Raw genomic sequence first — 22,495 nt, 5'->3', positions numbered from 1 at the left:
GCTGTGTGCGCAGTGCGTGTGCTCCGGACACCCGGACACGCCGGCCCGGCCCCGCCGCACCATTTATTACTAAAAATATATAAAAAGCCAAAAAAAATCCAAAAATCCTAAAAAATACCTTTAAAAAAAAAAACAACCCTCCTTTCTTCCGCCTCCCGACAACCTTCTGCAACCGGCCGGTTTGATATAAAATAACCCGGTGAAGCGAAGTCCCCGGACCCGGCGCAGCCGAGAGGAGACACCGAGCGAGCCCGACCCCCGCCGAGGCCACAACAGCCGCCGCCGCCACCTCCGCCAGGCCCGGCACGGAGTGAGCCAGACCCCTCCCGCCCTTTCACCCGCCGCCGCCGCCTCGCAGCAGCCTCCCGCAGCCGTTAAGTTTCGAATCCGCCTTCGGCGTGCTCCCCCCCTACCCCCGTCCCTCGTGCCGCCACTGCCGGCCCCAGCCCTCACGGACCGCCGGGCCGCCGCGGCCTCCTCGCCTCGTCAGCGCCCTCCTCTTGCCCTCCCGCGCCGGGAGACGGCGGCAGGATGAACCCCAGCGCCCCCAGCTACCCTATGGCCTCCCTCTACGTGGGGGACCTGCACCCCGACGTGACGGAGGCCATGCTCTACGAGAAGTTCAGCCCTGCCGGGCCCATCCTCTCCATTCGCGTCTGCAGGGACATGATCACCCGCCGGTCGCTCGGCTACGCCTATGTCAACTTCCAGCAGCCCGCCGACGGTGAGTACTGGGGGGCCGGGCCGTGGGGCTAGCCGGGGCGGCCGCCGGCGGAGGAGCCATGTTTCTCCCCCGCCCCCACCACGGCTCGGCGCGGTCCCCCTCCCTCCTTCCCCACCCCCCTCCCGGGCCGCCGCCGCCCCGCGTCCATTTTCCCATCCCGGCGCTGCCGAAGCGGGCTCTGGCGCTGCCGGGACGGGCAAACTTGCCGCCGCGCGGGGGAAGTTTGCGGCGGGGCCGCTGCTGGCTGACACGCGGCCTCGGGCCGCCCGCGCCTCGTGGCGGGGAGGAGATGGGGGGGGAGGCGCTTCCGCCGCCGGGAACCGAAAGCCGGCGACGGGCGGGGAAGGGCCCCCGCATGGTGGAGCTGCCCCGGCCGGGCCGCGGGGTGGGGTGGGGGTGAGTGAGCGTGTGTGTGTGTACGGGCGGCTTTTCCACAGGCGGGCAGGGCACGTCCGTGCGCGGCTGCATGAGGAATCTGGGATGAAGGCTAGCTTGAAGAAAGCATCATAGTCATTAGCATCTTTTAATAACTACGCTGGAGCTGGGTGTGTATGCGTGATTAAGAAGCCAAAAAGAAGGAAGCAGGACGTACCAGGATGGTTTGGTAGTTCCACAGATGTCCAGTCAAAGCATAGGCCAAAGCGTAGCATGTTAGGACACCATGGCATGTCTGTCACATGTAGGGGAGGGGGTGAAGTCACTTGGGCCTCCTTTGCTTGCCCTTCATGTGGCAGGCTGTACGCTGATCCATTTCTCTTTACAGTGAACTCTTTATTAAACTTGCTTTTCACAACGTGTTGCTGGTATCAGTAGAGAAACTTTCCATGTAGTTCTGGTCATGTTTGTGCTAAGTTGGGCAAACAGGCCTGTTCATTTGGGAGGCACTTCAATAAAAGAACCAAATGTGACTGATTCTAAGTTTTGTGGAGTACAATTAAAAGGAAGAAAACCCCAAAACAACAGTAAAACCCCATAGCGACCAGCTAGAACATGTTTGATTTCAAGTACAGTAAAGAACTTTCTATTATAATGGTTTTATTTTCAAGGATATAAAAGTGAGGTATTTGAATTACAAGCTTTTCAAGCAGTTAGATTAACTGACTTGCAAAATTTGCTTCACTATATAGTCATTATCAGATCAGACTTTGGTGTACCACTGATATCTGTATCTAAGTGGTAAAAGTTATTGTCTCATCTTTGTAATGGGCAGGTATTTCACCTGCTATCAGCTCACTCACTTCAGAAAACTTTTAATTTATCTAGCCATTGTTTAGGATGAGACAATTTGAATGCTTGTTTTAACATACCTTGCTTTCATTCCATAAAAAACTGCAGTACAGTTTACTCAAAGAAAAATAAAGGGTTAGCACAGTTCAGTGATATTATCAGTGCTCTGATAATGTCAAGGCAGAAATTGATGGTGATTCAAACACTTCTGCTGCTTAGTGATGACAGAATTCTGTAAGGGCAACTTTATCGTCATTAGTTGAGCAACCTGTTCAACCCTAGGATTTGCGACTTGCTTTGTAATTTGTCAGATATGGGAAAAAAATGCAGCTTATTCACCTGAGCAGTGCTTGCATTCAGAGTTTGAGAATGTGCCTCTTACAAAAATGCTGTTACTCCAAATGTTGGTACATACGTTTCAGACTTCAGGAAGTGCACATATTTTATTGTACACTTAGTCCCGTTCAGCTAAAAGCATTTCTCATCTGTATCAAACTTGCAGCTGGCACGTATCCGTAAGCATTTGTTTAAAATATACTTAAATGATATTGTGTGATCATACTTTTGCAACATGATTTGATATTCTTGGCAAATACCTAGAAAGCATTTGATGTTTTTTCCTTCTTTATAGATCATTCTATCCATTTACTGAAACCTTCAAGTAAGAGGGAGATTGGTGAAATAGCAGGATTATTCTTACACTGGTTTTATTTTTATTCCAGAGTAGCTGCCTTTTCTTGGTTTAGCCTAATTCTTAGCTATATCTCCAGCTATGCTTATTAAAAAGCTAGCAACAAATAGCTGGGGTTTAGAAAAATGTCTTTGAAGGTGTGTTTGACATCACCAGCTGTCTGTAAACCGGAGATCTCAAAGCTCTCCCAAAACCTCATTAGACCTGATGACACATTGGTGAGGTATGCACACATTTCATAATTGTGACTTTTCAGATTTGAGTCACAGTCTGGAGCAAAAACCCAGCCACTCTTGTTTAATCACTAAACTAGAAATATTCTTGAGTAATCTGAAACTGTGCCTCTCCCGTCACATTTTTCGAGTGGTTATGTTTCCAGAGGTTTCTTATCTTACAGCTGTTGCTGTGCATGTTCAGCACAGCTTAGCATTAAGTGTATATTTCCTGTGATTTTTTTAAATTTAGTGGACTGTCCAGTTGCTCACAACTAAAAAGGGAACTGGTGACTCATTCAGTAAAAGCTCCAGCAGAATCAGCAGAAGTACAGCATGGGGTAGGTGTGTCCACTTGGTAACAAGTTAACTGCTGGATGGAATTGTCTCGCCAGCATGCAGCCTTTCCTGGTTGAACTGCAATGAAAGTAAGCCAGTTTTACTAGTTATGAATTTTAATGAGACTGGCTCAAACCTGTTGTCAGATGTATTCCAGTAATGCATTAAAATCTATAGTGGAATGACGATGTGGTGTTGGCTAAGCAGGAATCTTTAAACTTCTATTTCTGCTCCACAGCAGAGGTGAGGGAGGTGTTACGAGTTTCCATGCAGTCCTTGTCTTTGTGGAGGAACTGCATTGGTCTAAGTGCAAGCTTGCAGCTAGTTAAGAGTGGCAATGCTTGCAAAGGCTGGGAGGGACCAACTTTGAGTCAGATGTTTGGGAAATGTGTCCAGGAACGCACATTTTTGAGGGAGTGTTGGGATTATTCTAGAAGCAATTAGCATGAATTAGAAAAGCCTCTTTTCTAGTAAAGGAAGTCCTGTTACTGCTTCTGGAAATAATGAACTGTTTGTTGCTGGCACTTTTATACGTGCTGGCAGTAATAATTCTAATTACTTTCAAGGCAGTAGCAGTGTGTTCAATGTTTCTACTGTAGCTAGCCTGATTATCCACAGTTCTTACTTTTTCGGCCATCTTTGGGGTTTTTTTTTTCCCCGTTTGTAATGTAAAGCCTTCCAATGCTTTTTGTTTCTCATCAGTATCTAGGTTGTCTTTTCCCTCCTGCTTAATTTATATTAAAGTTTGTGAAAGCTTTGTTAACTTATTTAAAAGACTGGCAATGTTTAAATTTTTTTGTGTCTTCAACATAAATTGGTTGTTGACTTGCTACTGTTGTGTGAATATGGTGATATTATCAACAGGTAATTTTTTCACAAACAAATGTTAGATGTTTGTTTTGTTAATTTCTACAGGTGTCTTTCAGAGAATGAGCTTCAAATGCGCTTGTAATCTGAAAATGTGGCAGGAAAGGATGTAAAGCAGGGTGTGCCACCTGAACCAGAGGCTGACAGCAGATTTTGTTTTACCATGAAGATAAAAAAAGCACTTAAAGAGCAAAAACATAAAATAGGGGTTTCCACAATGAGATTGGCTCTTGGTCCTTCTAAGAATAGCAATTAATGACATGGTTTTTAAACGAACACTGAACTGATTTCAGTCTTGTTAACATCATATGGCTCTGCTATATGCAAATTGCAGTGAAGTGACTTAGGTGTGACTTCAGGTATTCACTGGGACTTTTTTCAGTGTTCTTCCAGACATACAGGAAGAATGACAAAAAGGAGTTAATGCAGGAGATCATTGCTTAATAGCTTGTTGACTTAAAACCTTACAGGCATGTCTTGTTGCTTTGAAGGGGCATATGAAAACTGAAGAACTCTTGCTACTTCTTATCTAAGTATACTGAGATCTTAAGTTCAGGATTTGAAAAGTTAATTACAGAGTTCTACTGTTAAAAACTGCTCAATTGGAGTAACAAAACCTGGTTTATTGTTTTTGCTGTTTTAATGTTTGCTCCTTCACTGAGCTTGTATGTATTTCATCATAGCTTTTAATATACATATCATTTCAGATTTTGAAAATTGAGCTCTTTGAACTGTCCCTTTCCCAGAAATCCATTACAGATATTTTTTTTTTTTGTCACTAAGGAAGGAGTTGTGTGGAACAGCTGCAAGAGCCAGGCTTGAACTCCACCTAGCAAAGATATTTTGTCAGTTTAGGGTTATTGGTGATTTAGGAGTTCTTATATTAATGTTTTCAAAAGGCCTCATGTAGGCACCAGCCGTACCCCTAAAAGCATTGTTACTGATATGATAACACATCTGTGTGGTGTGGGAGTGGCCTGCTGTTTTTCAGAGATAAATGTTTAAACTTCTTATGGAACAGGTTGTAACTGCCATCACTCAATGTATTTTCTCCTGTTACTGTGCTGTCTTTTCATAGTGGAGTCTGATCCTTAGCTTACTAGCATTTCTACAGCCTGTTCAGCTGACTTGTGCTCCTTCCTGTCCTGAGTGCAGCTTTTGCTGAGGAGTTTTTGCCAGTTTTTATTTGCTTAAAACAGTGGGGTGTATTTACATTGGAGGGTTTGGGTTTGCATCTAAATGGTGGTGCTTGACTTAAAATGGTAAAAGTTTTCTGAAGAATTGTACTTCAGATGCTGTTTGTTTGCTCATTAAGATAAATTTCGTGCTTCCTACTAATTTCATGATGTTTTTCCAGCTGAACGAGCTTTGGATACCATGAACTTTGATGTCATTAAGGGCAAACCGGTGCGCATCATGTGGTCTCAGCGTGATCCATCTCTACGCAAAAGCGGTGTAGGAAACATCTTCATCAAAAACTTGGACAAATCAATTGATAACAAAGCTTTGTATGACACATTTTCTGCTTTTGGAAACATCCTGTCTTGTAAGGTGAGTTGAAAATTATTGGTGTGTTTAATGGTTTAACACAAAAACCTCAAGTTCATGCTGGAAACTTTCCATGGGTTTTACAACAGGCTTTCTCTTTGATAGGTGGTATGTGATGAAAATGGATCCAAGGGTTATGGATTTGTACATTTTGAGACACAAGAAGCTGCAGAAAGAGCCATTGAAAAAATGAATGGTATGCTGCTTAACGACCGCAAAGTGTAAGTACATATATATGTAATTGGGGGTCGACAGACTGAAATTTACTTTACAGCAGATAAATGCTTAAAACTCACCTAGAAAAGACAAGCTGTTCTAGAAATCTTTAATTCAGAAGAGAATTTAGAATTGTAGTGCTAGGAGTACTATGAATTGTATCACCTGCATATTCTAAAGGCAGAATTAAGTTCAGAAAAGGCCGATAACTGACTCTAAAGGAAAAAATTGTGTCTCAAGCCAATGCTGTAATGAGGATCTGGGAACTTCTCTGGTTTTCTGATCTTACTGGTCTGAGATAAAATGCAATCCATCAGATATTCTGAATAATGCTTCCTTTGTAAGAGTGAGTTAGATATATGGTCCATTTTTGGGGATGAAACTTAAAGCTCTAGAGTTACTTAGTCCTGAATAGTGGTCAGGTTACACTAATGTATTTATATGAATGTCTATTAATAGGCATATCTAGGGAATAGTAGTAGAAAATAAACCTTACAGAAACACAATTTTTTTAAACATTGCTGTTCTATACTAAGGGGGAAGGTATTTGCTACTTGGTTAGTGATATCTAGGCTGGGGGTAGGGGGATGAATGTGCCTCACAGCTATGCCTGAGGGATCATTATGGTATTTGGCATAGTTGCAAAATAGCTCTGTAAATACTTGGGAGGGTTTGGAAAAAGAAAAACAGAAATCAGCATCAGCTTACCATCGTGGATTACTTCTACATGTAGAGATGGATAGATCAAGTCACATACAGGGAGACCATACAGTTAGTCCTGCTTATTCTTGACTGGCATACTGTGGATTCTTTTAATCAAATTCTACCTTTAAATAGAATTTAAACCTTTTTAAAATAGTAAAAAAATAAAGTCAGCATGTAGTCGTAAAAGCACGTGATCTATGTAAACTTTGGTAAATTACATCACAAGAGATGATTTTGCCTTGAATTTCTATTCAGGCTAGGCTTTTAGAAGTTAAAGTATTTCACTCACAGTCAAAATCTGCACCACATTGCACTATCATTCTTGCCATCCCTTGATTACTATAAATGGGGCAAAGTTGACAAAGTTTGAGAAAATACTGAGTTACTGTGTGCTATTTCATTGGATTTATCATGTTTGGAACTGTAAAGTTGGACAGTACAATAAAATTTGAGCAGAAGTCTACTACAGTCAGAAATGAGTGGTTGCTGTATAACGTCTGTACTAGAGCAGTTCGTTGGGTTACAGAGTGCTGGGTTCAGCTTCTGGCTTTCTCTGTGTGAACTGACCTTTGCTGTTCGCAGCCAGTTTGCTATTTACCTGTGTCTATTTAAAAAAACAAACCAGCCCCCAGACAAACAAATATCTTGTTTTGTTAGAGGCTTGGAAGTTGTGTAAGGGGTTAGTTAAATATCCTTTGCTTAAAACTGAGCCAGTGGATGAGAGAATGGCAACTGCTTTAAGGCTGCTAAGTTTTAGTCTGTCAGAGGCATTATGCTGATACCTAGAATTTCTCTTTAGCCACTTCACCCGCCTATTGTCCAGTTCTTATTATCAAACGCTGTTTTGTAAGAGTAAACAATCTTGCCAATGCCTTGAAAGCATTTTTGTGCTAGTAACTGCGATATGCACACTGATGTAGCAATGGATAGTGAAACTGGTTTTCTGATGAAGTTTTATGGTCAATATTTTATCTAAAGAATTTCATGCATATAATGAACAACAAAACCTATTAAGATTAAAATATTTATGGCAGAGGATTAAAGTACATTTTTGAAACTTGACAGACATGCTTTAATCTACATTATTCTGTTCTGCAACCAGATTTGTTGGAAGGTTTAAATCTCGCAAGGAACGTGAGGCAGAGCTTGGAGCCAGAGCAAAGGAGTTCACCAATGTTTACATCAAGAATTTTGGAGAAGACATGGATGATGAAAGACTTAAGGAACTCTTTGGCAAGTTTGGTAATGTCTTAAACCTTAAGTTTATATAAACACGAGTGAACTTCAGCTTCTATTTTATCAGTAGGATTCTTTATAATACAAGGAATCAGCTGGCTGTTGGCACTTAATTCCAATTTCAAAGTGCAGTAATAGCCACTGCAAAATTTTAAAAATGCTGAATAGCATATATAATCCTGCCATCGGAATTGTTCCCAGTAATCTGAAAATGATGTCTAGAATATGTCTTGGGATGTCTTTGAGTTTTTATTTTGATGTTGCAAATAGAAGTATTTTCTGGTTTAGTATATATCGATGAGTTCACTACAGGTTATATGACAAATGAGTTTGCAGCATTTACAGGAAATTCCTTTCCACTATTGAAGTGTCTGTGGTTGGAATGGTAGCAAATTTAGCTGCTAATGTCTGTCACAATTTAGTCTGTGAACTGCAATTTTTCAGCTATTTGGAATTGCTGAACTGGAATGGTCTTTCACCAGAATAAATGGTGAAGCACATACCTGACAGAAAGGCTTCCTCTTCAGCTTTCAGTATCTATTTCAGAGGATGGAAGCCCTACTAATGCTTTTTAAATGTCATAGTTTCTAATGCCAAACCAATTTAATTAACGTAGAGATGAAATTCTGACCCCACTTTGGTTGAAAACACAGTAGGGGAGAAATTCAGCATGGCAGACTTCCCTCATAAAGGCTGAAGTTCACCACCAGGGCAAATTAGCGATTTTGTATTGATGGGTACTGTTTCCTAAATACTGTTATTGCTGCAGGAGTAATTTGTAATACGAGTGAAACAAACTAAATGTTAGGACTTCTAAACAGGACTTTGGAAAGGTGAGAATATCCTCTGTAGGCAAAGTGTAAGTATTTCATTCTCTTTTTAGGTCCTGCCCTAAGTGTGAAAGTTATGACTGATGAGAGTGGGAAATCCAAAGGCTTTGGCTTCGTTAGTTTTGAAAGACATGAAGATGCCCAAAAAGTAAGCTTTTGGTCTTCATTTTAGGAATTCTGAAGCTGAGACCCAAATAATATGTTTCATTAAGTGATCTGAAATCCTGTGAATTCATTAAGGGCTTTTAATTGGTCAAGAACACTGCAGAAAAAGCAGGTGTCAGCTTCCTAAATAACTTAGCATAGTTTCTGTCATTTAGAATGCTCTCTTAGGAGCAAATGTCAGTTGATTTGAGGAGCCTGTTAAGTCAAGATACTCTGTGAGACAGCTAGAACTAGTGTAGAAATGGGGAATCTTGAAAAATTTAGTAAGTTATTGTAGTTGTGTGCTTAAAGGTCTTGCTAAAGATTTGCACTCTGTCATGCTGGGCAACATACAAGCATAATAAATTATTACATCTCTGCAAAACCCAGATGAATCGGTGGATCCAATTTGGTTGCACAAAACATTTGTGCAAGGCAGAAAGGATTGTGTTTTCAGACTTAAGTACTGCAAAGTCAGCGAGAAAGCTAATAGTTCTATGAAGCATCTTTAGCACAGCTATAAGAAAGATGTTGCTTTTACTGTGAAGAGTAACTTTGAAAGAAGGGTTCTTTTGATTCGTATATGTGTCTATAACGTGCCAGTGTGCTGTACAGCTTAATCCTTTGTCAGCTGTTTGCCTTGATGTGTCAGTTGACTGCGGCAGTAGAGAAAAACCCAGCACAGAATGAATTGGGGTAGCAGATGAAATTTGCTTTTCAAAAGGCATTTTGGTGATTTGTCAGTACTGCAAGTGTACAAGCAAGAGATTAGAACAAATCCTTTTTGTCTTGCATCTACATTGTTCAGTCTTGTATACATTCATTGATGAATCGATTCTCTTATAGTAGTCAGAATCACTATTTAATGTTTCAGATAACATAAAATTCTAATATCTTAGTATATATATATATATTTAATGGCTTTGATCAGGAAGGTACATAATAAGCTGGTGACTTTTGGTTTGAAATCAGTTGAATAAACCTATGCCAGAATTTTCATCTGTTAATAGTTGTAACTCAAAACAACGTAAGGAGGAAAAAGTTTATTTTTTATACTGTAAGTATTTCCTTAATGAAAAATTAAAAATTAGTTTTAAAAAAAGCCATATATACCAGCTGTAGCTTAACATACCTTATGTGAGTTATTTCTTTCTCCCATATCAGAATAGATTTTTGCATCCCTTGTCACTTTAACTGGAAGGAAGACCTTCTGAAAGCAATTTCCATTTTACTTTATCAAGAAAGTCTTGGGTTATTTTGTGTCAGCTAGTGGTATTTTAAATAGATTGGCTGTTTTTCTGGAATACTTACATAACTTTTTGTATTGGAATTACGTAGTTTTTTTGCATGCCTGAAAAACACTGGAATACAAAGCACTGCTAACTTCTTGTTTTTTAATGAAGGCTGTGGATGAGATGAATGGGAAAGAACTTAATGGGAAACAAATCTATGTTGGCCGGGCTCAGAAAAAGGTGGAAAGACAAACGGAGCTGAAGCGCAAGTTTGAACAGATGAAGCAGGACAGGATCACCAGATACCAGGTTCAGTTTTAATTCAAGAGGAGTAATTTTATTCTACAATATTTTTAGCTTTACACAGGTCATTTGCTTTCAAAAATAATTTGCCTTTTTTATTTATTTTAGGGTGTAAACCTTTATGTGAAAAATCTTGATGATGGGATTGATGATGAGCGTCTTCGAAAAGAATTCTCCCCATTTGGTACAATCACTAGTGCAAAGGTAAAGTTCATAGATGGTGCTCATCCTTTCTCTAAAAATGAACAGTTTCCATTTTCCTTCACCAAGGAAGAATGATTCATTTCACTGACAACAGATGTGACCCAGTCATTTATCACTGCTACTGTTCTCCCTATATATATATGTGGACACCTGCTTTCTTGATTATTGTACATCTCAGGTTAAATGCATATGATCATCCTTTCTTGAAATAAACTGGGTACTAATATTAATGTGAGAAAATGACATCTCTTCATTAGAGTAATATGTTTATCATTATTTCATTGAGATTTTAATCTCTATTCAGTAAACAGCGATTAGTTAAGCAGTTATATTCCTTTTTATAAATCAATTCAGTAGAAAAATTGCAGCTCACTTCTAGTGAGCTGAAGAATGAAACTCATGCAAGTTGAGTAGATACAACATCCTCTTGTTTTAAAACTAAATTTTGTGCTGACAGGTCATGATGGAAGGTGGCCGCAGCAAAGGATTTGGATTTGTATGCTTTTCATCACCAGAAGAAGCCACCAAAGCTGTCACAGAAATGAATGGTAGAATTGTGGCTACTAAACCATTATATGTAGCTCTAGCCCAGCGTAAAGAAGAGCGTCAGGCTCATCTCACCAACCAGTATATGCAGAGAATGGCAAGCGTAAGAGCAGTACCTAATCCTGTAATCAATCCATACCAACCAGCACCTCCTTCAGGTTACTTCATGGCAGCTATCCCACAGGTATGTGTGGAGATGAGTAACTGAACGTTTTGTTCTGTGGATAAAATCTGTTTAGATTTAACAGTTAATATAACTATTAGCAGGTGTCCAGAATCTCAGCATTCTAATGTCCTAGCAGAAAGGTGGTGGACTGTTCAGTATGCCTTTCAAAGCTAATGTAGTTACCCAGTGTTTTTGTTTGACAGACTCAAAACCGTGCTGCATACTACCCTACTAATCAACTTGCTCAGCTTGCTAGACCTAGTCCTCGCTGGACTGCTCAGGGTGCCAGACCTCATCGTAAGTCACTTCCTCACCTCTTCCCAGTGACTGTGGTAAACTCCAAAGCATTTACCTTTGAGCTTTAAATACGTTTTCACGGCATTATAGGATGAGTCTTCTTTGTCATGATAGTGATATAACTTCTGAACTGTTCTTTGACGTCCATTGTTTCAGCATGTAACTTGGTATATTTTTTCTAAAACATAGCATTCCAAAACATGCCTGGTGCTATCCGCCCAGCAGCACCTAGGCCACCATTTAGTGCCATGAGACCAGCTTCTTCACAAGTTCCACGAGTCATGTCAGCACAACGTGTTGGTGAGTTTGATTTATGCAAACTTCAAGTATTAGACTTTTTATTTTGCTCATTCAGAACGATCTCTCGCGCATTCATAACTTCAGTATCACAAGTGGTAACACTTCCCTCCTCCCTGGCTCTTACTAAATGAGTAAATTAGTAGTTGCTTTAAATATTGTCCCAGCAGAGATGGCTGCTGTAATCGCATCTCTTTGGCAAGAAGCATTTCTTCTTTTAGTATGCAATTCAATAATGCTGCGTGACAGCTGCCATTTCTAAACATTGTTATGGCAGTTCTAATAGGTTGCATGTAGAAATAGTGAGATGGCATGATTTTAGCATTTATTATTTTGTCATAGATTACTGTGAGCCGGTATCGTTTATGCAGAATCTGCACATCACTGAATAAACCAGAATTGATTATAATAGAGTCTTAATTCTCTCAGAATGTATTAGGCAGTAGTATTTTTTTTAGCTATCTGCTTCATGAAAGCATCTTTTTTAGGCTGTTGACATAAATTGCTCAGGAAATAAAGTGTTGTTTGAGGTTAGAGTGAAATTGAATTAATACTCAACCAATGTGGATGTTGTCTCACAGATCTTTCAATAGCATGTGGGAAAAGCAGTTCATTAGAAAAGTGACTGGAAAGTAACCTCCACTAAACTTTGAGGTTTGCAGATACAACCAGTGATATGACAGTTGACAAAGCAATTGAGATGAATCTATAATGCAGTACGTATATTAAGTATTCAGTTTGGGCTGATTTGTTAGTTTGTTTTTTTTCTTTAACTTGCAAGCGTAGACTAAGTAGAAAAATGAATTATACACAGAATTATGTTACTTTTTTCAGCTAATACAGCAACACAAACCATGGGTCCACGTCCTGCAGCAGCAGCTACTGCAGCTACTCCTGCTGTACGCACAGTACCACAGTACAAATACGCTGCAGGTGTTCGTAATCCTCAGCAGCATCTTAACACACAGCCACAGGTGGCCATGCAGCAGGTATGTGACTTCAGGAACTGGTCCATGCTTTTGATGATGCTTTTTGCAAAGGAATATGGTGAGTGGGAGCACTTGTGGTTGAGTTGTCTTTGTTATTCTAGAATTGAAGCCCTGCGTTATGGCAGCAGAATTAGAGCCTTGAGGTTTTAAGTATATTTCAAGTTCACCTGGGACAGGATGTGATCCCATGTTGCTTTATATTTTCCAGTTGCTTGCTACCTTAGCCTGAATTCTGTTCGTGCCTGCTCCACGGTGAAGTGGTTGATACTAACTTCTAGTATCACTTGGCTCTAACCAGCTGTATTTGATTAAAGTGCTTATTTGTAATTTCTTCCATGCCTGACAGTACAAGCATTGTTTATGTTGAGTTGTGAAACATTGGGCATCGTAAGCTGCACCTAATTATGAACTAGAATTTAATTTTGAAATGGTGTTAAATTAAATTTGCAGCCTGCTGTCCATGTGCAAGGTCAGGAACCCTTGACTGCTTCCATGTTGGCTTCTGCCCCTCCACAAGAACAAAAGCAGATGTTAGGTATGTACACAGTATGTTTCTCTATGCCTTGTAGCCGGGTAGTCAAAGTAGTCTTACCACTGTTAAAATGTGAAATAACTGGTTTTATCACTAGAACAGGTGTTTGTTTCCCTTTCTCTTGAATCTAGGCTGTTTGTCCGATGAGATTGGTCACTCAGATTAACTTTTATCTCTCTAGGTGAACGTCTCTTTCCTCTCATTCAAAGCATGCACCCTACTTTGGCGGGTAAGATCACTGGGATGTTGTTGGAGATTGACAACTCTGAACTCCTCCACATGCTTGAGTCTCCTGAGTCTCTTCGTTCGAAGGTAGGTGGACTGCTTCACTCTAGTTCTATCAGCAGTTAAGTCTACACTGATTGAACAGCTGTTTATGCTGGCACAGTAGAGTAGCAGCAATGCAACGGTGGCCCAGGGCAAGAAGTTAGAATATCCTCTTTCAGGGGGTGGCAGTGACTTAAATTAGCACGAACTGCAACTGTAATGTTATCCCATTCTTTTTAACAGTGCAGGCATTGTTTGTATATATAATTTAAACTGTTTCATTATCTTAAATATGCAGAAATGACTAAGCTTCCCTTAATTAATTTTCCTTCTTAACAGGTTGATGAAGCTGTAGCCGTACTACAAGCCCACCAAGCTAAAGAGGCTGCTCAAAAGGCAGTTAATAATCCCACTGGGGTTCCAAGTGTTTAATAAGTAAGTTTTCTGAGCAGTGTGGTTTTATAGGTTGATTGGGGCAGTAGCCCTTAGTCCATGGCCTTCCAAGCAGCTTGCTTCCAGTCTCTGAATCATTTGCAGCTACAGCAAGTGGCACCTATGGTCACATTTGTTAACAAATATTGTACTAAATCCTCTTGTCCAGCTATGTAGCTCGTGGTTAGCAAATGCTACTGGTATGTCTTGCATATTTAGCTGGTATTAGAGCATTGGTTTTAACAGCATATTTAGCTGGAATTAGTTCTAGGTATGTGTGCAGAAACAAGCAGTTCTGTCAAGTGCTGCTATTCATACTGTTGTTCCAGAGGAACTTGTGACGTAAGCTTAAAACGGTACTGCAACTTTATTTTTCCTTAGAAATGAAGTACCTTATTCACACTATAATTTGTATACATTTGCCAAAATCTAAAATTATACAGTAATTAAAACTTCGTATTGTCTTGACTTCACATTTTGGTGAATTTAACTTTGATGTCAGTTAAAATTCTGATTCTCTTTACTGCTTCCTGTGGGGTTAGTGTCTTAATTTGCATGACAGGAAGAGGCAAAAGGTAGCATCTTCACAATGTTGAAAGGGGAAAATGTTGTGGAGTTAAAGATAATATAGGAGTCTATTCTTTGTTCAGTCTAGTTAGGTTTTGCCTATGAATTTACTTCCCATATTTATAGCCATCAATTGAAGATGCCTGCTTTAATATTTGATCACTTAAAATTGCCCCTTTTTTTTTCTTGGTCTTCATTTCTGCAACTTTCCTTTTGGAGCCAGAATTTGAGTTATGTTTTTCCCACACTTCTTGCTTTCTCCACGACACTTTCACACTGCTTTGAGACCAATACTCTATATGCTTCATGAGGGTTTAGTAGTTGGAAATTACACTGCTGGTGTAGTTATTTGCTGAGCCTTAGTATGTTGGTGTTAAGAGTAGAGTTACTTAGGTTACTTACAGTAACAAGTTAATTGTGTGAGGCTGTGTGATGGTATCAATCACTTTGGTGTGATTGATACTGCAAAACCCCAAAGTGCTGTTAGGCTTAGCGTTGCAGAAGGCATGTCAGGAAACATAAGGTGCTGCTTTAATTTACAGCCTAACAACGTTGTTTTTGTTTGCAGAAAGATCCGGGACTACAATCTAGAACTTCGCTTCACCGAAGAAAAAAAAATCTAAACATGGAAAAACTATTAAATATTGAGAAAAACATTGCAAAATATAAAATAACTAAAAAAAGGAAAGGAAACTTTGAAGCTTATGTACAGAGCAACGCCGGGGCTAGCAAAACAAGTGCTAGTCCTAGATTACTTATTGATTTAAAATCTAAAAAAAATAGTAAAATAAAAAATACAAATTAATGTTTTATAAACCCGGGGGAAAAGAATTTTCAGCACAGTACAAAAATTTAAAGCATTCCTTTCTTTAATTTTGTAATTCTTTACTGTGGAAAAGCTCAGAATATCACCACTGTTTTAGTTGACAGTGAGAATTGATAGCTGAGCAAAGAAACGTAATTTGGATTATAAAATTCTTGGTTTAATAAAAATTCCTTAAACACTGACTGACTTGTGGCAGTTTCTTTTGTACAGTGTGCTTCTCATAAGGTGTTTGTTCAGGGTGCCAAGTTAGAATCCCACTCTATAGTGTGTTTCTGGAGCTAAACTTACATTTAGCCATCTGCTACTGATAATACAAACTTAAGCATTAAAACAGACAAAAAGCTAGATCCATATCTGGGTTTTAAATCCTGAATAGCATGATACCTGAGCTCTTGTCATTGTCAAATTTGAAATAGACCTTTAAATACCCTGCTTTTTGATTATTGGTAAGAAGTGTGAAAGGCCTGCATTGGAGTTGCGTAACACACCTTCACACGATCCCATTTGGCCGTGTGTGCATGGTGCAGGTTTTGGTGGAAGGAACAGTTTGCTTAGGTCTCTGGCTGTGTCTTTAGCTGGCCAGTGAACTGCAAGATGGAGGCACAGTCACGTATGGATAGAGGTGAAGGAGCAAGGACTGCCTGCAATAGGCAGTGTTGTGAAATACCACTATTGTGAGTATAAGAACACAGGGTGTTCCTAGAACAGAAAAGGTGAGGCTTCCAGGTGGCAATATATTGAGAACTGAATGCATAGTAACAAAAATACTGTTACTATACACAGTAAATTCCTCTGTGGACAGGACTGCTTAATCCTCTGAGGAGGAGATTTCTAGTGCTGTGGATGCTAACAAGTGGATGGCTACTGTTAGCTTTTCCTTTTTAATCTGCTATTGAGAGAACAATTGGTTTAACTTTGGTACATTTTGTGGGTTTTTTTTATGTGCTGAACCTTCTTGTCAGAGGCAACTCTGAAAGTCTTGGCTAGCTCTTTGGTAAGTAAATTACTGAATTATTACTGAAAAAGGATACAGTTGGGGTGATTTAAATCAGCAGTTTTGAAACTGTTTGAAAGAGATCTGAAATTGAATGACGTTCCTTATTACTTGACTCTAGAGATCTTGTCCATAACTTCCAGTTGTAATGTGTCTAAGCTCTGCATACAGTGACCTAATGCAAAACTGGGTGGGTTGGGTGTTGTTTTATCAAATTTTGTGCATGGAGAAATAATTCTGGCAATTTTAGTAGCTCCAGAAATCATCTTCCTGCAAAAGGTGAGCTCCTGGTTCATCCTTATGTTTGACATTAAAAAATATAGTTGAAGGGGGGTGGAGTCCCTCGTTTAAAAAAACTGCTGCTTGGTCTAAATCTGCTCTAGTGTACAATACCATAGAATCATAGAATGGTTTGGGTTGGAAGGGGCCTTAAAGATCATCTAGTTCCACCTCCCTGCTCATGGGCAGGGACACTTTCCACTAGTCCAGGTTGCTCAAAGCCTAATCCAACCTGGCCTTGAAATAATAATTGCCCATACTTTATAATTGAAATATAACTGACCATAGCAATAACCCTCTCTTCACTCGGGGCTGATAGGACCTTCAGGTCCGCTTATGTGTTAGTCACTAAAAAGCAGTGGCAGCAAAAGTGAGCAGAGCCAACACTAGCATGTGAGCTGCTCAATTTGCTACAGGACCTTATTGAGGCTGAGAGCTTTGTAGGCTTAAAACTTAAATGCCTAATCAAGACAGAGTAACAAGCGCTTTTGTTGTAAAACTGTGTAAGTTAGCAGATAACATTGAAGTTGGCCATCTACAGACAGATTATTTTACAGTTGCTGTCTTGCCTTCCAACCCTCCCCCCTCCTTCAGGGGAATATGTTGTGCAGACTTGCAGAAATTGAGAGGCATTTTCCACTTAGTTTAGCCCATAATTGGCTCTGTAAGCTCCTTAATCAAAATTGATAATACAGGGGAGAAAGGAGGTAGTGAAGATGGCAAGTTCTCCTCTTACAGACAATGGAAAACTGGCAGGCTGGCAATGAGAGGAAGGGACAAAGCTGTTGCAGAGGATGGCATGATTCTTATCCATGGCAGTCCAATGGGCTCCTGTTGCTGTACTTGAAGGTCAGAGTTTTACAGAATTGCAGGAAAGGGCTAGTGAGTTCTTTCTGGAAGGGTCCCCAAAATCCTTGTTTTATAGGAAAAATGCCAGTGTTCTTTGACCCTGTTGTTGCAGTCTTAAAGCCCTTCAGCATGCTTTCTGAACTGACACAAAAGAATTCAAGAGTGCCCTTATTTTTCCCCTTGTGCAAAGATTTTTAGACCAGAGTTTTTGGAAGTGAATTTAAGAAATAATTCTAACCTAGAGAGGTGAAATCGGTCTGGCGTAAATGAACCCTATTTAAAATCTCTCAGTTCACTACAAAAGCATTAGGTTAAGCTTGTACAAGCCTTATGTTCAGTCCTGTCCTGATGTAGGTAGGCTGGGTTAGCCTTGAATTTGCAGTCCTGAAGTGTATGACTATAATTAAGAATTTTTTAATCGAATGGTAAATTTACGGAGGAGATGGTTCAGACAGATCCATACAGGATAAGAGATTGAATGTACAACTGTAATTTCATGTAATTTCAACTGCAAAAACATTGAAGCTTCGGAGATAGCTTTAAGCACTAAAATACTTTTATTGCTAAAAGTATTTAGCAATAGAAATGCTGAAGAATCAGATGACATTAAAAGTTTAACAGAAGGTCTAAAGGATGATGTAAAGACCTATTTGCAGGAGTTTAGGGCCCTACCAGGGAAAGTAAGAGCCCACCTCAGTTCTGCTTGTTTCCTCAGATAAGAGGTAATGTCTTTGGTGAGTGTGCTGGAGTTCACCAAACTAATCTTTGTGTTTTGTAAGAATGAAGTTCTTTAGCCTCTTGCATATGTGGAAACTGAGAAAGGAGGAAAAGAAAGGCTCTTCCAGCTCTGTACCGGGCTTTTGTGGGTGTGTCTAGCACCAGCATCTGTACCAGCCTGAAATACTTGGAAACGTTTGTGGTGGAACAGCACAGTGAGGCAATTCTGCTGAGGCAGTCATGACAGTTTAAGAAAACAAAACCCTGGGTTGGTTGGGTTTCTTCCCACTCTTGCTTAAGCAGTAATTGCCCACTCTATACCACAGGCACCTGTTTAACCAATGTCTTAAAGGTGGTTTGCTTGTTTGGGGATTTTTTAATCTTAAGAGATAATATGTGTGTTAGCACATTTATCGATGTGTTTTTAGAGTACTACTGTAAAACAACGTACCACAGAGAAAAATCCATTTCTTCAGTAGCAGTAAAGCCCTGTTCTCTTGTGTTAAAGAGCAGACTCACTGGCAGTCACTTCATTCTGCCACATGTGTCAGAGGCTTACACTGATCCTCTACTGCCCTGCAGCCACCCAGCACTAAGCTGATTTTGCTGTCTCCTCTGGTATTTCATTCCTTCAGTCCTTCCCTGCCTTCCACTCTAACCACAGCAAACACTTCAGAGTTTAGCAGCACTGAAAAGCCTGCTGCAGAAATTAATGGCAATTTGAACTCACCATCTGCTTTCCCAAGCAGAGTGGCTTTACAGGCAACCAAATCAAAGGTTGTGTGCACAGGTAATTGGGATTGCATGTGTTCTCTTTGCTGCTCTGCAGGTTAGGAAACCTGGATTTCACTAGGTCCCGGGGCAGGAGTGGCAAGGTCATGGAAATCAAGATGTTCTTGAGTTGAGCGAAGTCAGTACAGGTGCTGGTTTACACTAATGGTTTACATCCTTGAATAAAGGATGTCTTCAGTCTTTGCACCTAAAAGCATTTTCTTCTCAGGACCACTGTTCATGATTGTTATGGATAACTGGATGCTGAAAAACAGACACTGATTTGGATTAGGATTCTCAGCAAAAAGGCTTCCAGTATCTGAAGGGGGCCTATAGAGGTGCTGGGGAGGGACTCTTCGTTAGGGTCTGTAGTTACAGGACAAGGGGTAACGGGTTAAAACTTAAACAGGGGAAGTTTAGATTGGATATAAGGAGGAAATTCTTTCCTGTCAGGGTGGTGAGGCACTGGAATGGGTTGCCCAGGGAGGTTGTGAATGCTCCATCCCTGGTGGTGTTCAAGGCCAGGTTGGACGAAGCCTTGGGTGACATGGTTTAGTGTGAGGTGTCCTTGCCCATGGCAGGGGGGTTGGAACTTGATGATCTTAAGGTCCTTTCCAACCCTAGCTATTCTATGATTCTATGAATTCTGTATCTAACAGACAGATTTCACCTTTGGTAGTGTACACGAGCATACCTGTTCGCATAACTGGTATGTGCTCTGGTTCCACATTGAGGGGATTTTGTTTGTGTCTTTAAGGAAATTAAGGCCAGGCTGGATGGAGCTTTGAGCAACCTAGCCTAGTGTGAGGTGTCCCTACCCATGGCAGGGATGCCTGGATGATCTTTAAGGTCCCTTCCAGCCCAAAGCATTCTAGGATTCTAGGAATAACTGGAGACACACATACCGAGAAAACTCCACCAAACTTTCTAAACCCAATGAGGATTTGTATTCATTCTCAGTAGGCCCAGGAGCTATGGTCCAAAGTGAGAGCGAGTCACAGTCTTGTCCTTGGGACCACAATTCCCTAGGCTTTCACAGTTACGTGTTCCTGGCCCATCTCACTTGGGATTCAGTAGGAAACTCCATTTCTGTGACTTAGCATTCCGTTTTCACTCCCTGCAGAAGTAGTTTAAACTACTACTGAACATTTCATAGCTTTCCACATACACAAGTTGCCCCTGAGAGGTGATTTGAGGTTAGAAATGTCTTCTGAGCAAACCCAGCACAGTCTTGGATTTACTGGAACCAGCAGCTACTCTTGAAAAAGTCTCAGTTCTTCTCTCAGGTTACTTTTTGGTGTGAGTATGCACTTTGAATTAAACCACCCTGTTCCTCTTGTCCCTTCAACTAGTCCTTTCCTTACAAAGAGAAACACTACATCCTGCTACATCATTAGCTGTCTCATCAATGTGAGGGCAAGCAATACTAAGAGCCTCACACCACCTCTGCAGTGAAAGCTGTAGGAAGGCTACAGGGTCTGGCTGGGAAATGCTGCAGGTTGTCTCTGGCTGTGTTTCAAAGGCAGCATGCTGACTAGAAGAGGACCTGCAGCTCAACTGCTGGTCCTCAGGAGGAGGTGTCTGGGACCTCCCTGTTCTCATGTGAAGGCTTGAAGAGTGGGGAATCCTTGTACACCTTACTCCTGCCAGGGGACCATTTTCGTCTGGGTTCCTGTCTCTTCTGAGCCACTGCCTCCCCTCCTCAGAGGTTTTCCCTCAACTGATGAACCAGAAGTACACAAAAGCCCCACCAAGATACGATTCCTCCACAAGGCAGGCAGACACCAGCAAACTAAATGACGTTCCTTAGGCAACTGCGAGTCCTTGTGGTACAACCACCTCTGAGAAGGAAAGCTTTTTACCTTCTGTAGAATGCGGTCAGTAATGACAGATAGCAGCTGTACCCACAGGAAAATGCAGCTGGCAGGGTTGCGGATCCTTAGGGCATGGCCTTTGAAGTGTATACAAATTTGAAACATATTTTCAGCTGCAGTAAGGCCACAAGGAGCACAGGTAGCCGGATTTGGGCAACAAGAGCAAGGGAAAAATGTTTTCAACAAAATAATCTGAAACTTAGATTTCTCACTTGTATTGGGGTTGAATGTAATCATTAAGAAAGAAGGAAATGACAAGCTGGGCCAACATAACTGGCCTGTTGCACAGTAAGTACTAAGAGGAGTCTCCTGCTTCCCACATAATCTGCTAAAGAAACATCCCTGATCAAGTCATGTTCCAGCTGGATATAGCTGTCCAGAGGTATGTACTTTCTTATAGCTCTGAGGGCACATAAATGTTTCCTTTTGATATCTGAGCATCCAGAAAACAAAAATAATGTCCAGGGCATGTTAACTGGTTGTATCACATTGTGGTAACTGGGACCTTGGGTTACACATGTTCTAGGTTAAACCTGAAGTCAGCAGATGACATAAAACAGGGATTACAGTTCAAAAAGTGCCCCCCCAACATATCGCATTGCCACATCTGTAGGCAGAAGGTTGCTTAATCCTGTCCCTTGCCACTGTTAGAGAGATTTGCCACAAAAGGGTGCTCATTGTCCCTCCCATAGTTTTCCAGAGGGGAACCAGATTCAGGCAGATGAGAAGAGACCACCAACCTGGAATGGCAGCAGAAGTGGAAAATTCCTGCCCATGTCCCAGGGCAAAGAGCTTTCCTCTGCCTGCCTGTACCCCCGGTTTTTTCCATCAAACTGATTCTGCAGCCACTTTGTCTCCTGGGTTACAAGTAACGATGGGGAATTGCCATGTTTGCCACATCCCAGCTACAAGAGTGGCCTGGTATGCAAACAAGGATGCACACAGCCTTGCTCAGGAGGGGAAAGAAAGTTCTTCCGAAGCTTCCCAGAGCATGGGTGCCTCATCTGCCAGGTGCAACAGGGCAGCTGTGGCACCAGGAGCTGCAGCATTTGCTCCGTAACAGGGAGGTTACAATGGGTGCTCCACAAGTCATCAGACTGGTTATATTTGCACAGACGAAGAAGAGAAACAAGTCAAGTTATCAAACATGTTGCACAATGTTATTTTACCGAGTCTTCTCCATTTGCTCAAGAATGCTCACAGTTAAAAAACACTTCTTGTTCCACTGGGAAGGGTTTTCCCCAGGTCAGTTAGTGAGCCACGGCCCTCCTGGAGTAATTGTCTTCCTTTTGGTGAGGGCAGAGCACTGCACTTATGCCAGGTCCCAGTCCGCAGCAGAGCCATTTCAGCTGCATTGTTGCCACGCTGATGAACTCATTTCATGCCCCCAACAGCTCACACTGCTTGGGTAAGGCTGTGAGAACTCCCACAGTGGTTCCTGCAGCGCTTTTCCTTCAGGGGTACCAGAAATACACTATGAAACACAGCAATTGTAACTCATCTTTATTGTCTGGCAATTAGCGATATATGAAAGTCCCATGGCAGAGATGGACCTGCTGTTTTAATTGTATTTGACCTTCAGTGAGGCACTGTGGGGAAAAATCACTTTATTTT

General features: G+C 41.2%; 1 protein-coding gene across 4 annotated transcripts; it reads left to right on the top strand.

Annotated features, from left to right (window-relative positions):
* The first annotated feature begins 6 nt into the window (after positions 1–6).
* PABPC1 (poly(A) binding protein cytoplasmic 1) lies at positions 7–15,579 on the top strand. Of its 4 annotated transcripts, none has more exons than XM_057400564.1 (15): positions 7–724; positions 5,418–5,611; positions 5,714–5,829; positions 7,632–7,762; positions 8,649–8,743; positions 10,143–10,280; positions 10,383–10,478; positions 10,936–11,208; positions 11,394–11,487; positions 11,677–11,787; positions 12,619–12,773; positions 13,224–13,308; positions 13,487–13,617; positions 13,912–14,007; positions 15,140–15,579. In XM_057400564.1, exons 1-14 carry the CDS (start codon positions 532–534, stop codon positions 14,002–14,004), a joined length of 1,905 nt encoding a protein of 634 aa, XP_057256547.1. In that variant the 5' UTR covers positions 7–531; the 3' UTR covers positions 14,005–14,007; positions 15,140–15,579. The 4 variants fall into 4 exon arrangements, with proteins under 4 accessions (XP_057256547.1, XP_057256546.1, XP_057256550.1 ...); XM_057400563.1 differs by having other exon boundaries at positions 7,632–7,771; XM_057400567.1 differs by lacking the exon at positions 10,143–10,280.
* Positions 15,580–22,495: the final 6,916 nt, after the last annotated feature.

Source organism: Pezoporus wallicus, unplaced genomic scaffold, assembly GCF_028554395.1.
Source record: "Pezoporus wallicus isolate ANWC-B61680 ecotype Strahan unplaced genomic scaffold, APGP_CSIRO_Pwel_v1 contig_7985, whole genome shotgun sequence".
NCBI lineage: Eukaryota > Metazoa > Chordata > Aves > Psittaciformes > Psittacidae > Pezoporus > Pezoporus wallicus.
This window is presented reverse-complemented; position numbering and strand designations above follow the sequence as displayed.